The sequence below is a fragment of the Mya arenaria genome, chromosome 15 (genome assembly GCF_026914265.1).
Source record: "Mya arenaria isolate MELC-2E11 chromosome 15, ASM2691426v1".
NCBI lineage: Eukaryota > Metazoa > Mollusca > Bivalvia > Myida > Myidae > Mya > Mya arenaria.
In genome coordinates, this window is record NC_069136.1 from 57,420,413 (window position 1) to 57,436,483 (window position 16,071).

The 16,071-nt window shown below is 34.5% G+C and overlaps 1 protein-coding gene across 5 annotated transcripts; it reads right to left on the bottom strand.

The window, feature by feature from the left end:
* Positions 1-4,215: 4,215 nt before the first annotated feature.
* On the bottom strand, positions 4,216-13,556 carry LOC128218809 (uncharacterized). 5 transcript variants are annotated; one of them, XM_052926523.1, is made up of 5 exons: positions 13,481-13,556; positions 9,206-9,303; positions 7,592-7,715; positions 6,120-6,368; positions 4,216-4,778 (listed from the first exon to the last, which is right to left on the bottom strand). In XM_052926523.1, exons 1-5 carry the CDS (start codon positions 13,539-13,541, stop codon positions 4,723-4,725), a joined length of 588 nt encoding a protein of 195 aa, XP_052782483.1. In that variant the 5' UTR covers positions 13,542-13,556; the 3' UTR covers positions 4,216-4,722. The 5 variants fall into 5 exon arrangements, with proteins under 5 accessions (XP_052782483.1, XP_052782484.1, XP_052782482.1 ...); XM_052926524.1 differs by lacking the exon at positions 13,481-13,556 and adding an exon at positions 12,961-13,098; XM_052926522.1 differs by lacking the exon at positions 13,481-13,556 and adding an exon at positions 12,932-13,025 and having other exon boundaries at positions 6,120-6,365.
* Between the last annotated feature and the right edge of the window lie 2,515 nt (positions 13,557-16,071).

The window sequence follows — 16,071 nt, forward strand, 5'->3', positions numbered from 1 at the left end:
TTTGATAAACTATAAGTTATCGGGAATTTCCGGAAAGGTGGACTAAGGGTTATAGAATCCCAATACATAAAAAGGGAAAATAAAATGAAGTTGAAAAAATTCGAGGAATCACATTATTAAGTTTTGTGGGAAAACTAGTTACAAATTTAATTAATAGTCGGCTTTCAACATGATCGAGAAACAAGCTGGTTTCAGAGCTAAATTGAGTACCGTCGATAATATCTTTATATCACGAAAATTAATTTACCATATTCGTAATAAAAACAAACAGTTATTCTATGTTGCTTTTTTATGGATTTTACGAAAGCGTTTGACTATGTAGTACGTGACAATCTGTGCTGTAATATATATATATAAGTTCAAACAGGCAATCGTTTTCATTAATAAAGTATATGTATAATCATGTATATTTAAGAGATAAATACCATCGTGAGTGTGCAGTGTTTTAAAGTAATTAAGGTGTCCGTCAAGGCGAACGTCTATCTCCGTTATTATTTTATGTGTATATCTAGCAGAAGAATTACAAGCGAATATTAATATTTTAGAGGAATATTGTAACACGTGGAAATTTAAGGCTAATAAAGACAAAATTAAGGATATGTTTAGTAGATACCTTTTAAATGGTCAATTTAATCATCGATTCAATAAAGAAGTTGGTAGGTGGAATAATACAGTTTGTGGGGAAATAATTCACCCATAATTTAATTTCTTAGAAGACCAGTTCATTTTTGATTGAAGCCTATCACAAATATTAGATCGAAATATATTCCATGATGTTATCGTTCTCATCTAAATATGTATCAAACCATATAATTGCTGAATACAGAAATTATATGTGTGTTAAAGAAGCTTTCTTTGTCCGTGTATAAAGCATTTGCTCAGGGAAAGGATTTCATAAATTTACATACATATACATGTTTTTTTAATATCTAAGTACCGTTAAACTGTTAAAAAGTTTTAAATGATTCGTACGTAATATTAGTTCTTAAAAAGAAGTTAAATATTTATTTTTCTGTATGTTCTATATGAACCGCCAAGCAAATATTTAATAATGAAAAATGATCATGGCCTGTCATAGTTTACTTCATTGATGTAATTATGAGTGATGTTATGTGTGGAAATAAACTTCTGAATCAGTTCTGTTATTCTGTTTCATTTCAACCTAATACCAGGGGCGTAGCCAGCCCTCTATTCACGTGGATTCGTAATTGTGCTAGAGGGGTTCGGGGGCTGCGGCCCAATCGTAAAATTTGAAAACCCTAGTGCAATCTTGCATTCAGGGCGTCCTGTGGTGCTTTATGTAGTACTGAAAAATATTCAGCTTTAGGATCATGTAGTCAAGTATGCATACTGCAACTTTGGCTGATTTTTTTTATTTAGTCATGTGGATTCAGCCGCGTACTCGCGTAAAGGCAGCTACGTGCCTGAATATTGCTTTACATCTCGTACATATAAGGATAATCCCAGGCGCGTAAGCTCTTCTTGCTGATAGTCATAATTCCATTACCATCTGGTGATCAGTCAGCGTATAAAACGTTCGTAACGATAATTAATTCAATTAAGAGCTCTGATTCATAATCTAGAAAAGAGCTTGTATGTACTAGAAAAGAGCTTGTATGTATTAATAGAATCAAACATTTAAAGGGGCGGGTCCAGTTTTCGACGTTAGAGGGGGCGTAAATTAGGAGCGTAACCTTTTGACTTATGCCCCTTACTGAGAACCGATTTTTCTTTTGTTAAAAGAGTTGGCATGGGTGTGTGTGTGTGGGGGGGGGGGGGGTGAAAATTCTAACAATTTCTAGTCCGAAATGGTGCGTTTGGGGCGTATTTTATTCCCTTTTGTCTCCTATATTGAAATACAAACAAAACGATTTTTAGGGAAAGGGGCGCCGGGTGCGCCCCCCCCCCCCCCCCCCCGGATCCGCTAGTGATTTATACACTTTTTATGATCAAATGAATTTATAATTACATCCATTGATTCTCGACATGACATTGTCAGTAGGAGATAGTGAGCAAAACGGTCACCAAACAGTTATATACATAATATGTACCAAACATATTACTATATTATCACAAATTTTGACCAATACTTTCACTTGTAATTGACAACTAGTAGATTTAGTGCCCTGGCAACCTTATCATTAAGGGTAGCGTGCCGAGCGGTCTAAGGCGCTGGTTAACAGACTTTTTGAGAATCAGTTAAAATTAACAAGCTAAGTGAGTATATTCCAGTTGATGTTATTCGTAATTATTGATAAATTTGCTAAACATTGTACTTTTCGACGTATAGAAAAACAATAAAGAAGGGATTAGGACACAATCAGCCTACCATTGTTTTTTTCGCAAAGACGGACAGAGTTTCACCTCCGTTCTCCATGGATTTTAGCGTATCTTGCGAATGAATAGAAATGCTGTTAAATGTAAAAAAAACACATTATCTAGTATACATACAGTATGCAGCATGGGTCAAACATAATGAACCTTATGCATGAAAGGTTGATCAAGATAAACAACTTAATTATCACTGGCAATCGTTCCAATGCGTTTTAAGATGGGATTTAACATTGACATTGTAGGGTTTTAACAGAACAGAACAGAATTTTATTAGACGTGTAGACACACCATTTTATTGAAAAAGTGTTTCTATCAATGCTATTCTCGTTTATTCGGAAAGGGCCGTAACTGATGCTGGAAAAACTCGTAGCCCATTTACTTTTCATGTCATTTTTTATATGAACGTAAACTGTTACAATGCACTGTTTCTGTGTTTCTCTTGTTTTCATTCCCATATATTTTGCAAATGTAGGATCACAGTACATAGTAAAATAATATCAAACACATTTATAAATATGAATTCAACAAGTCACATAATGAAACACTATTGATTTATTTGTAGTATATTGGAACGTGTATTCTTTCTTTTTTGTTAATGCATTTTTTTCACATAGAACAGTTTGCATTTACTAGGTGGTATGTGACGTCACGAATAATTATTTTTCCACCAATTTTATTGAAACAAAGAGTCATATTTGCGGTTCTTTACCGGAGTTTTATTGCTGTTACTTCAAACTCTGCACCAAACCCGTTCTCATACGCTTTTTTGTGACAATATTCCGAGAGTTAGCATTGTCGCTTTTCATGAATTAGCCATTATATCGCAAACTTCGTAAGCAGATTTGTAAATGCGTAAACAAACAAAGTTGTTTCCTAAAAAATAAATCAATTATATTATTTTATTGTATTTGCAACACCGCATAACTATTTTGAGTACCTCTACGACGGACGGCAGATTTCAGGTGTTCAATTTTTCACGTAAGGTGATTGCGGGCACTATTTTCTGTAGATCACCACATCAAGGGATTGTCCTTCATGGATGTGCTTTAGAAAATACGTACGTATACAGTGTGTGTATACCACGTGATAAATTACGTCATAAATGCTACGTCGGAAGGCAACTTTTTGCTCCGAATGACAACAACAAAGATAGCTTCACTATTTCTTCACCATTTTAAATGAAACAAAGCACAGTCTAGGCCGCTTTTGGAGCCCCGCCTTTGATCTTCTATCAGAGTTTGATTGAGAGTTTAGTTTCTTAAAACACTTCGATAAACCTTTTCACAAAACGGCCGTCTGACGGAGCACTTTCAAAACATTACTTTGGAAACAGGTTTGTCGAAGTGTTCGATGAAACTAATCACCTTAACAAACTCCGGTAATAAAACGAAGGCAGGACTCTTCAATCGTCATAGACTGCTCTTTGTTTCATTTAAAATGGTGTAGTAAAAGAAAAGTTATCTTTGTTTTAAGTCTTCATTTTAAGCAAAAATGGCCTTCCACACACTGGTATATATACGTGCAGGGTTATGGCTCACGAGTTCTAGAAGGATGCTGGACCCGCGGTACCCTCTTATTAACTTCACGAAGTCCAGCATTGGTATCCTTCTGCCATCCTTACTTGGATTTAAATGCTGAAGACGATAAAATATTTTCTTTCGTTTTGATTAAAAATTAGAACATGATTATAGATGCATACAAACTTGTCAATAGTTTGCAGTTCAAACTTAATAATTCTTCAATAAAGCACACATTTTCTGTGAAATTCATTATGTTTGAAGTCTTCACTGCCCGACATAACGTGCCCTTCTCTTCCTAAACCCTCTGGCACTTTTCCGCAGCATCCTGGTATGTTTAAGTAAAGCAGTTATGTACAAAAGAAAATGTATAAGTGTTTTAATTATATGCAAAACGTCATCTACAGATATGAACATGACTTTTCAGAAATCAATTTACAGGACCACAGATAAAATCTAGGAGGGCCAACCACTGGTGGTCTTAGGCTCTCAGCTCAGGGGATGTTTACAGTTATTAGTAATTTACTTGCTAATAAGCCCTTGCTGAAATTCAGGAGTCCTCTGGTATAAGACTGTGTATATAGTATCTGTACAAAGTACATAAAGACTACACACCATTTTATTGAAACAGTTTTTTAGCTTCAATGCTATTCTCGTTTAGATGGAAAGGGCCGTAACTGATGCTGAAAAAACTCGTGGTCCAATCACATTGCATGTCCGTTTTTATATGAACGTATATAATGTCACAATGCACTTTTTTGTTTCAATTTTCATTATCATATATTTTGTCAATGTATCTTCATGCACTAAACTATGATTTAATTAGATACTGGACAAGGGAGTTAATCCCTGTGTGAACACTTCCCAAGTGTTAGGTTCGTACAGCCTGGCCAAGTACCAGAAGTTTGAACATTTTCTCCATCCACGCTGAAATGTAAATGAAACGTTTTGCTAAGACACTGTAAAGCAAATGATCAATCACATAATGCACCAGTTGATTGAATATACGCCCCCAGGTCCGGGGAATAACGTGGACTTTGACTTTCGGTCCATCCAATTCCAGGAAGAATCCCCGTCCTGCGGGGACAAACTGAAGGTAAAATACCCGCCAAATGCCGCCGCACCCGGGGACATCCTAGGTAAGGCCCGGTCCCTGCTATTTACGGCGCGAATACAAAACCACCGCATTCACTCAGCACGGCGGGACCAAAGGTAAAACACGGCCATTTCCCCGGCTATCCCCAGTATACCCCGAACCTGGGGGCGTGGTTGCAATTGACTGGTGCATAACATATGTATAGCTTAATGAAGCCTAAGGCAAAACTTGTTATGGCATATCAGAAACGGTCATAATACGTAATAATTATTAGTCTCAGACAAGCTGGGCCCATTCGATGGGTTTTTCTTTGCAATGGTTATACTGTTAAGACATATGTTGATCTTTGGTCAAAATCTTAGCCATACGATTGATGCAACTTTGCAATGGTTATATTATACTATTCAGTCAAAATCTTAGCCATACGACTGATGCAACTTGCAATGGTTATATTATACTATTCAGTCAAAATCTTAGCCATACGATTGATGCAACTTTGCAATGGTTATATTATACTATTCAGTCAAAATCTTAGCCATACGATTGATGCAACATTGCAATGGTTATATTATACTATTCAGTCAAAATCTTAGCCATACGATTGATGCAACTTTGCAATGGTTATATTATACTATTCAGTCAAAATCTTAGCCATACGATTGATGCAACTTTGCAATGGTTATATTATACTATTCAGTCAAATTTGAACTGGATGTAACCTTGCAGTGGTTATTTTGTTAAGACATCTATTACTCTTTAGTCAAAATCTGATTAAGAAAAGAAGGAGAACAATATTGATTTTGGAGCTGAATAATTGTCCTTTTGCAAAAATAAAAGCATATATATCATCACGTGATATTTGGCCCCAAATCAGAAGCCTCGATTTGGAAAACACGTGCATATAATTAAAATATGAGTGGATAACACAGCGGGCTGATTATTCAGAACTTTGTTAAAAAATCTGAATATCACAAGTGTTTCCATTTAACTTCAAGAGCCGAAAAAATGAAATTTAACAACGACGACGATAACAACTTTGTTAAGTCTATAAAGTTCTGAACGATCAGCCCATTATTGCGATCAATTCGATTTTTGGTGAAATATAAGAGACATTTTTTTTTAATAAGAATTGAGCATATGTGTTGTAATCTTTTCACTTAATCTCGTCTTACGTTGGATGGTCTTTGGCACACAAATGAAGTCAGTAGGGGGTCCACGATAGCACGTTGCTGCCGAAGTCACACAGTGACTCGGACAACATCGGAAACGAACGGGCGTCGTTTGGCATATTTCGTGAGGTACGGAACAAGCCGAAAACTGTTCGGCAAACTCGCAGGCGGGTTCGGAAACGTTCGCTATCAATCCCCTCATTCCGTCAATATACGTCAGCCATTGTGGTGGACACAGCTCACCACATTCTGCTGTTAAAATAACATCATTTATTTAATGAGCTACTTAACATTTAAAAACTTCCTAAATATGGACACAAAGCAACATCATTTCGTCTTCTTTCTTGTAAGCATAAATTGCACTCGAAAAAGACAAAAAAAAGTTTTCCCGGTAATGCATTTGAAAACAATTACTCTATCGTTATTTTACTCTATCATATCGAAATTGCTGAGAAAGAATACGGTTATAGCATACACAAAATATTTTGGTTTTAGTGGAGTTCGAACTAAGAAGAGTCCAGAAAAAGAAGAAGAAAAAAGCAGGCTAGTCCACATGGCCTACGGGACTTTAACAAAACTGGTTGATATGCTGACCTGTTACGGATACATTGATAACATCACGTGATAATGTCAATCAACCAATCACGCAACACCACAACCGTAATTATTTTTAAATCGTGTTATAAACGCTAGTGAAAATTATGGTCTTCAAAGTCGATATTTGAACGAATATCAAGGGTTCCAGCTTTTGGTATTTTAGTTTTAACACTCCGTATGATTTGCCGCACTTATTTCGTAATTAAAAATTGTGCATTTTCCAAACCATGAGCAAGTCAATTTAAGAAACAAATACAGTGTCTCTTAATAAGACTCGCTCCTGTTTTTGTAAAATGAACATTTTTGTATGACGAAACAAAATGATGCAAATCATTAGGCGTGTTAAATAAGGCGTGTTAAGACTTAGACGCCAAGCGCAGATGTTTATAATTGGTCAAATATCGTCTTTTAATGCCACAATTTTCATTGGCGTTAATAACGAGTTTTAGCAATTCGTTGTTGCGAGATATATCACATGATGATACCAATCTATTGTTAAAATGTCAAAATGTAAAAATATCCATCACTTTTGGTAAGGTCATGGTGGCCTATAGGTTATATCGTCTGTTTTCTTTTTTCTTGACTTTACCGGCGTAGGTTCGCACAACACTTAAACTAAAATACTTTTTTGTACTATAATTGTACTTGTGTTTTTAGATGCATAACCAGGATTTTTTTTGCCTCAAAACATGAGCGAGTCCCTTTTTTACTTGGTCAAGATGATGATGATGATGATGATGATGATGATGATGATGATGATTTACGACAACGATACTAAAGGTGATGATAATGACTACGTTATAAAGACGACGACGATGATGATTTTCGATGACATCTTAGAAGAGATAAAAACATTAATGGAAATTTCAAAATTCTACCTGAATTAACCCTCGTTTGGGAAGCGAACCTCTCGGCAGCCTTCTTGTGTAATGAGGGGATGTTCAGCTTGGAGCCATGGACGCGAGCCACGATACGCCCTCTGCGAGGTTTATACTCTGTCGCCTGACATAAATACAGATTTTGTGGTCAACACTGGGCAAGAAAAATGATGAAATGTGTAGTGAACTAGCAACAGTGACATTAGGCAGCTATCCCCTTTAACAGTGTTTCATATTTCATCCTTGTTTATTTAATGCGACTAGTGTGTCCCAACTGTATATAAATAATTCAACACATAACGATTTGCAAGTGTTCGCCATAAGGTGTGATGAATGAGTAGATTAGTCCAGGGAAAAATGGGGATACAATGCACAGAAATAACTTTGGTGGACTTGTGTCGTTCAGGCACCATATTTAATATACAGTCGAACCTTGTTGGCTCGAACTCCCAGTGACCAGCGAAAATACAGTCAGGGAAAAATAGAAAACTGACAACAATAGCCCGCCCACCACAAGGACTCACAGATAAATATAAACATAAACATTTGTTGAAGGGTTTCAGCCGTCAGTATCTTAGTTTAAACACGCGTAATGATTTGCCGTATTTTATTTCGTCTTACAAAAATGCATTTACAAACACATGACCGAGTCCCAGCGAATGACAAAAGGGGCCATGAGTTGTTAGTGACTGTAATTCCATGTCAAATTGCGACTGCCCAAATATAAACTTTGAATTTTTAGTCATAGTCCCACTGGCGTCAATACTTTAAAAGTATAAAAATAAAATTATTGTTAGTTATCATTAGTTACAGCTCTCCCATCATTATTTATTTATTTATTTATTTATTTATTTATTTATTTATTTATTTATTTATTTATTTATTTATTTATTTATTTATTTATTTATTTATTAGTTATTTATTTATTTTATTTTTTTTTTTTTTTATTCAGTTTATTTTTTTATTTTATTTGTATTTATTTATTTATTTATTTATTTATTTATTTATTTATTTATTTATTTATTTATTTATCTATTTATTTATTTATTTATTTATTTATTTTCTTTTCTTTTTATTTATTTATTTATTCATTTTTTTATTTTTTTTATTTATTTATTTATTTATAAAATTAATTTTTCATTGATTGATTGATTGATTGATTTATTGATTGATTAGTTCGTTCGTTCGTTAGTTTCGTTCGTTCGTTCGTTCGTTCGTTCATTCGTTCATTCATTCATTCATTCATTCATTCATTCATTCATTCATTCATTCATTCATTCATTCATTCATTCATTCATTCATTCATTCATTCATTCATTCATTCATTCATTCATTCAGTCAGTCAGTCAGTCAGTCATTCATTCATTTATTTATGTATTTATTTTATTTAAAAAAAAAAAAAAAATATTTTTAAAAAATAGGGGTGTAGTCATAGGGGTGAGTTATAACGACGCACACTGCCCCTGTGTAACAACTATACATTACGCCAAGTACAGAATGGACACGTCGAAGAATGTTACCGGTGGTACATAAATCAACGAATCAATCTACTAGTATTAAAATCGGGGACACATCGTTTCTTTACAGACGTTAAGAATAAGCTACTATACTCACACTTGCTTGTGTGTCTAGCGGGGGGCCCTGTGCCGTGACCACACCAACTGTCACACATGTACACAGCAGGAGAAGAGGACGTGTAAACATGGTGGGATCTGAAAATAAAGGAAGTAAGTACTGGCCACAATTTATGGAACAAGTCGCTTATAGCCGGATCAAGTTATGCCCAGTTTTCTGTTCTGCTGTAAGTCATAGTGTTATTTTAAAAAGAAGCTACCTTTCTCAAGTCATAATCAACATTTTTTTTTATTTTGTGGAGTCAAATACGCTATATAAAAATTCATCTCGATAAGCTAATTTTCTTCGAGAAATTGTGGCCTGGTTTTAGACTCTGATATTTTAAATATATACGTATGCTATGAAAAGGACAGTCAACAGACTACTTGATTTTGAAGCATAGCGGAAATAATATGCAAAGCTGTAGCCAGACCAATTTTGATATCGTCGTACTCATTAATAATAAATGAGGCAGTTACATTGGTCCCAAAGTACCAGATGCTTTACGGTTGAAAAATATTCTGGCGATTGCCGGAGTTGAACGGGTCCGCTTCCTAAGTACAATAATATTTGGCAGAAGTCAAGACCACACTGCCACGGAGGCTACTGATACTGTAACGTTATTGAACAATATTTGAGTGTAACATGTGCATTCATTGGAAGAAGAGTTGTCACTCCTGACTGAGCACATGAATACATGAGCACATCATTAAATATTTCACGTTTAAAATATAAAAAACAATGTCGTTAATCGTGTTGTTTACTTTATTTTAAATCTGCTGGAAGGGCGCAAGTCAAAGGTTTATGCCACTAAGTTACGCACCCTCTAGCGTCAAATCCTGAAGTTTAGTTTATAATGTTTATTCTCCATGTGTTAAGATGTGTATAGCTTTACAAAATATACACTACAAAGAATAGACATAGATTAAACAAACATTATGGACGCATATAAAACAGCATCCTCGGCACCCCGGCGTATCATAACCTATATCATATAGGTTATGAAACACTGGTGTGCCGAGGATGATAAAACAAAGGGATTTAACAACATGCACACATAATAAACTGAATCTGACATTTTGACAGTTGCAGACGGTTATCGTCTGTTTGAATAGTCAGTAAGTCAGTGTGCTCTGGTTACAACTGCACATATTGCAATCTTACGTTTGCCGCAAAATTTGACACAATTAATTATAAAACACTGGATTCGGCATTCATCGGTGATGTCGAGATCGGTGAATATTCTTCATTTCTCAGTAAGTTGATGGTTCAGATTCAACACAATCGTCCCTAACAGGTTAAAGCTGCACTCTCACAGATTGAACGTTTTGACAACATTTTATTTTTTTGTCTTGGAACGAGCTATTTTTTGCTAAAATCCATGGAAACCAGTTATATAAGACTGCTGACAAAAAATCAGATCGCAGATTTTTATGTTTAAGTTAAAAAATTGATGTTTTATGCATTTTTCTTACACCGTTAGTAACGGTGTAAGCCATCAAACATTAATTTTCGAACGGAAATATGAAAATCTACGATCTGATTTTTGTCAGCATTCTTATAACATTGGTTTGCAGATATTTACGCATTAATTTGCTCTTTCCAAGATAAAAACTAAAAAACAAGTTGTTAAAATGGTCAATCTGTGAGAGTGCAGCTTTAAGGCCTAAACATACATTTGTTTCGGGTTACCAAACCTTCCAGCGAAAAAAGGTCTGCTGGCATTTCAACTAAATTTCGGGGCATATAGACACACCGTAAAACCATTCTGGCGCATGCAAATATAACTGTTAATTTGGGTAATAGTGAACTATATGTTTTATTCAAATTATCTATTTTTTCTTATTATTTTTAATTTGCAAATTGTCATGTTTTTGGCATCACATCAAAACATTATGTTAGTAAAAAAAATCGTAAACGACCTTAAAGAAACATCCAATATTGATTGATGCCGCCATTATAATTTTAGTACCAAAATTCAGGAATTCATGACGTCATATTACAGGAAACTATGATAACCTCAAACGTACTTTAATAGTAATATAGTAATATTGACTTGACCAAGTCAAGTCAAAGTTTTATTAGCAAATTCAATTAGAACATTGCCAGTAAACAAAAAAACATACTAGATGGCATTAATGACAACAAAATAGAGTGAAATATAGATATGAAAACAATATGAGATCATTTTTACAACATTTAATCTTGAGGAGAAAAGTATGAACTATAACTATACATGAAATGTATTTAGACATGTTAATTATGCTAAGCAGCATTTCTTCTATCCGTAGCGAATGATAAATAAGTAGCAATATTATTCAATATTTTATCATTATTACAGGACATCAAGTTATTAAATTTGGTCATATTAGGCCAGTGAATATAATACCTGGGTATATATTTTGTACGTAAATCCAAATAATGAGGACACACTAACAAAAAGTGATATTCATTTTCTACAACATTCATATTACATTTATTACATTTTCTATCTTCTCGGTTTATATTTCTATATCTTCCTTCTTCAATATGATAATATATATATATTCAATATATAATATAAAGGTTGTGTGCCGAACATCTAAATCTAGTAAGTAGTATCCTTGACTTATTGCTATTAATACAAAATAAATATTTTTCAATCGCAAAATCTTGTTTAAAATTAACATAACACTGTAGCTTGTCTGAAATTCTAACATTTGTATACCATTGTTGTAAGTAAGTATCATATATTCTTCTAACGACAGCTTCTATCTGTATATTCGTTACATTATCACATGTAAATAAATAAGCAAATCCAAGCTCGTTCAACAACTGTTTCCGATTAACTGTCCAATAAATATAAGTTTAAGTAAACGGCCTATTTCTGTTTGTCACGATTCATGTTCATGTACCTAGCCAATAGTCCGAATAGTATTGTACGTTTGTTATAATATATATATACAGTCGAACTCCGTTGGCTCGAACTCTCAGGGACCCGCAAAAATACCTCGAGCCTCGGAAAATTCGAGCCAAGCGGAAATACGTACCTTCATTATATCGAAATCGATTCTTAACATGGAGTTCGAGCCAACGAGGAATTCGAACCAAGCGAATTCGAGCAAACGGGGTTCGACTGAACCTTTACCGTCCAATCATCTCAATCAGACCCAGTCGTAATCAAAGCTTTCCAAAAGGTCAAAGAACCGAAATTAAACACACAAGAATAACAGAGAAAAGGTCTTAATATACTTTTATGTTTGTTATTATTTTCTTCCAGCAAAATATCCATAAAACCATGAAATGTGAATGGCTCTGAACATGCTTAGATAATGATCAAAAATGCTTTATTTCGAAAACAATAGAAATGAATATATATTTCAAACTTAAATAAACAATAATGAAGTGCATGTGTTCTTTTTAGGAATGTATATTAATGATAAATGATTCGATAACACATAACATTGATATGAATACAGAGGCTATAGCGTATGGTAAGTTTATACAGCGCGTAATTTATTTTGGCGTCTTCAGTTATATAATATATTCTTTTTTTATCAGGGTTCAATTTTTAATAAACACATCAAAATCATTTACAATATAAGGATCGAATATTGTTATATAAATTAAAAGGTTTAATTAAGTCAACGAATTCTGATTTGATAACGATGACGTTGAATTATTAGTGTATTCGACTAAAATACATGTACATAATAGTGTCTATTCAAATACATTACAAGAACACACCTAAACTATCCACGGTTAATATCACGTACCTTGTTATTTCCCGTTTTTCCCTGACTGTGCACATGAAGCTACATCTCATGCATATAACTTTTTTGCCGTCTAATTGTTGGAAATTTATTCACAGCGAACATTAAATATGACAGCACTAACCACGGCAGAGCTTTGATACGTCATAAAGACATCAACAATATGTTGTCTTAACAGCTTAAGTCGTAACAAGCCTCGGTGTTTCCTATTCGTATATTTTATTAATCGTTAAAACTTAACTTCTTGTTGGGGCAAGAAATGTTGCATTTTTTATGGAACAAGTTGTTTATGTATAACGTTGGCTGAGCATATGTATAGCTTCCGCCCGTATGAGCGTTCTTATATACATTATAATAATACATAATAATTAAATAATAAATATGATATCAATCAAGCAAATCTAATCGATAAGGGCTCTCTGCTAAATGAAGTCAAGCAAACAAATCAAGGAATGAAATTCTTACCTGAGCCCGCGAAAATGACATCGAGCCAACAAAACAAAATATAGTGTGAAGTTCTTACTAGGGACCGCGAAAATGACATCACGCGTGGAGAAATATCGACCCTCAAGATATCGAGCCATCCAATCGAAGTTAATATGAACATTTAGTGAAATAAAACGGTCCTTTTAATGTGGCTCGAGCCAACGAGGATATCGAGCCAACGAGTTTTGACTGTAACATCAATTTGCATTGAAATTGTTGAACAATTAAAGCTTGACAATGCTCGTTTTCATCTATATTGAATTGCATAACCATTTATATGCTGTAGGCCGCCAGGCCTGCATACTTTTATAACCGTATCTCGGAAATCACATCGGCAGATCGACATAACATTTTTAACTTTTGGCGAATTAATGCGCGCACGGGCGTATCAACCCCAGCACGGTTAGAACTGCGGTGGTCAACGACCTAATTTACATTAACATTAACATCGAAACTATCTAGAAGCAAACTGCTCTAATAGCTACGGACTGCGCTCTGCATATTAACTACCTTGCTAAAATAGCCCTGTAATGAGTTATCAATCTATGTTTTGCGATTAATATAGTTCGAACAAGCTGCATTTTGCGTATCATAACGCAATTAAAGTCATATAGAACGCAATATTTTAATATCGGCGAGTGAAAGAACGCAATATGAAAAGCAGAATCCGCACATAGTTTCAAAATGAACGCGTACTGAATGAAATAAATACATGCATTAAATACCTGTGTTTAGATATTGCCCGGCCGAGGACCGATACTATCTACATGTACATTGTAGATATCTCGTTCGGACAGGTTTATTCCCCGGAAATAAACTCTGAGAACTCGTTAAAACCCGGAAAATATATAGATCGTAAAATGAAGCAATTAAATGTTAATTTGGCGTAAGATATTCAACCATAATGTTTTAAATGAAAGAAAAATACTTCACTTTATCAATCATTTTTTATGGTGATTGTATTTCATTCATAAGTATATTTTCTAGTTTTATATTGCCTAAATTGTCTCTTATTTGACACTTCTTGTTTTTTTGATTGTTAGTTTGTTCTTGTGTTTGTTGAAAGCGTGTGGCACAGAAACCATTTTCTCCCACCTCAGATAAATTGATCCAATAAATTAACCATGCTAGAAATTCTTTTCTTGTCCACGGGCGAAGATAAAATACCCGTATGGAGCTCCTTTTTAATGGTCATCACATTGTAATTACCTCCCTTGCTGAAGACTGTCGTCTGTAGCATTATGGAAACCTTGTCTTGTGGCAATATTTAGAACGCTAATTAATTATTTCTCGCTTCAAATGTCACCATAAAACAGTTTTCACGCACCTTTCAAGAAATAATGCTTCACTCTCCTTAGAACTATTTAAAGACCGATTTGACTACAAACATAATCGAAATCACTGTGCGAATATCCATGACAACCACGAATGATCACATATCCATAGGAAATTATTTTCACTACGCACAAAAAAGTTCCAGCAAAAAGTACATTTTTACTTAATTTTGTTTAACTGAGGTGGGAGAAAAAGCATCTACCATAGCCGCTCGTGTACGATAGGTTCATTCAACGCCTTAAAGATGCACTCTTACTCCCAAATAAGATTTACCACAATTGAAACAATTGCTTTAATTTACCAAAAAGGATGAACAAAGGTCGAAAACAATGGTTCATATGAAAGATACCGAATTTAGTTTGACAGGAAGGTGCAGAAAACACGGTAATTCTACCTTATGCGACGATAGTAGATCACAGTAAATCTTTTAGCACTCTACAATTATTTACTATTTTTGCGTTTTCAGCTATTAAAACACGGTTACAATCTTGTTATCAGTAATTAATATTTTCCATCAATGCATTATTTTGTATTTTTTAAAGGTTTAACACGCAAATATATGTTTGTTATACATGTGTATGTACTGATTTTAAATAAGAGTGTCACTTGAAGCTTTTATTATTGTTTAGAAGTGTACAGCTTTTGTGTTGTATAACGCGTTGGCGGAACATCTAAAGCTACCGCTCCAACGGCCGCTCTTATCAGCATCAACTTGCGTGGAAATGCAAACTTCTTCAAGCCGTTTGATAACAAATAATACATTTGACTCATCGACATAATTTAATGTATGTCTTCATAACGGTTCTTTTACATTTAACATAATGCGTATATTAATAGGTGACAGCTTTTTGCCTTATTTAGCGAGTCCAATAAAGCATTCGATGTAATGAAGTGTTTGGTTCAAATAACATTAATATTCTGTCTATAGTCTTATTAAGAGAAAAATAGAAGTCGGTCCTTGTTTTTATATGGATTAATCCAGTTAACATTGCAAGAGGAGAACATCAAGGACAGCCATTATTACCATAGCTTTTCCATTGTTTTGTATACACAAGCAAATTGGAGAAGTAAAGGGGGAAGACAATATTAATCAATAGGGGTTGTACATCAATCAATTAAAGTTTACACACAACACAATTCAATTCCATCCTACGCCACCTTAGGTCAACGACAATGAAACTATTGCGCCGGGCTTCGTTGATTTCGATGTGGGTTGGAGGGGGCCGGGGAAACGAAATAACCTACGAAGAAACAACAACTGCGTTTTCCCGCGGCTTTTCAACCCTTTCGTTA

What these genes read in the sequence shown, in the direction of transcription:
- LOC128218809 (XM_052926521.1), bottom strand. Translation starts at nt 13,010, where the DNA reads ATGAGATGTAGCTTCATGTGCACAGTCAGGGAAAAACGGGAAATAACA. An exon ending in CGCTAGACACACAAGCAAGT is followed by an intron (nt 7,716 to 9,205) that starts GTGAGTATAGTA and finishes TATTTATGTCAG; the next exon opens with GCGACAGAGTATAAACCTCG. An exon ending in TGTGCCAAAGACCATCCAAC is followed by an intron (nt 4,779 to 6,119) that starts GTAAGACGAGAT and finishes TTTACATTTCAG; the next exon opens with CGTGGATGGAGAAAATGTTC.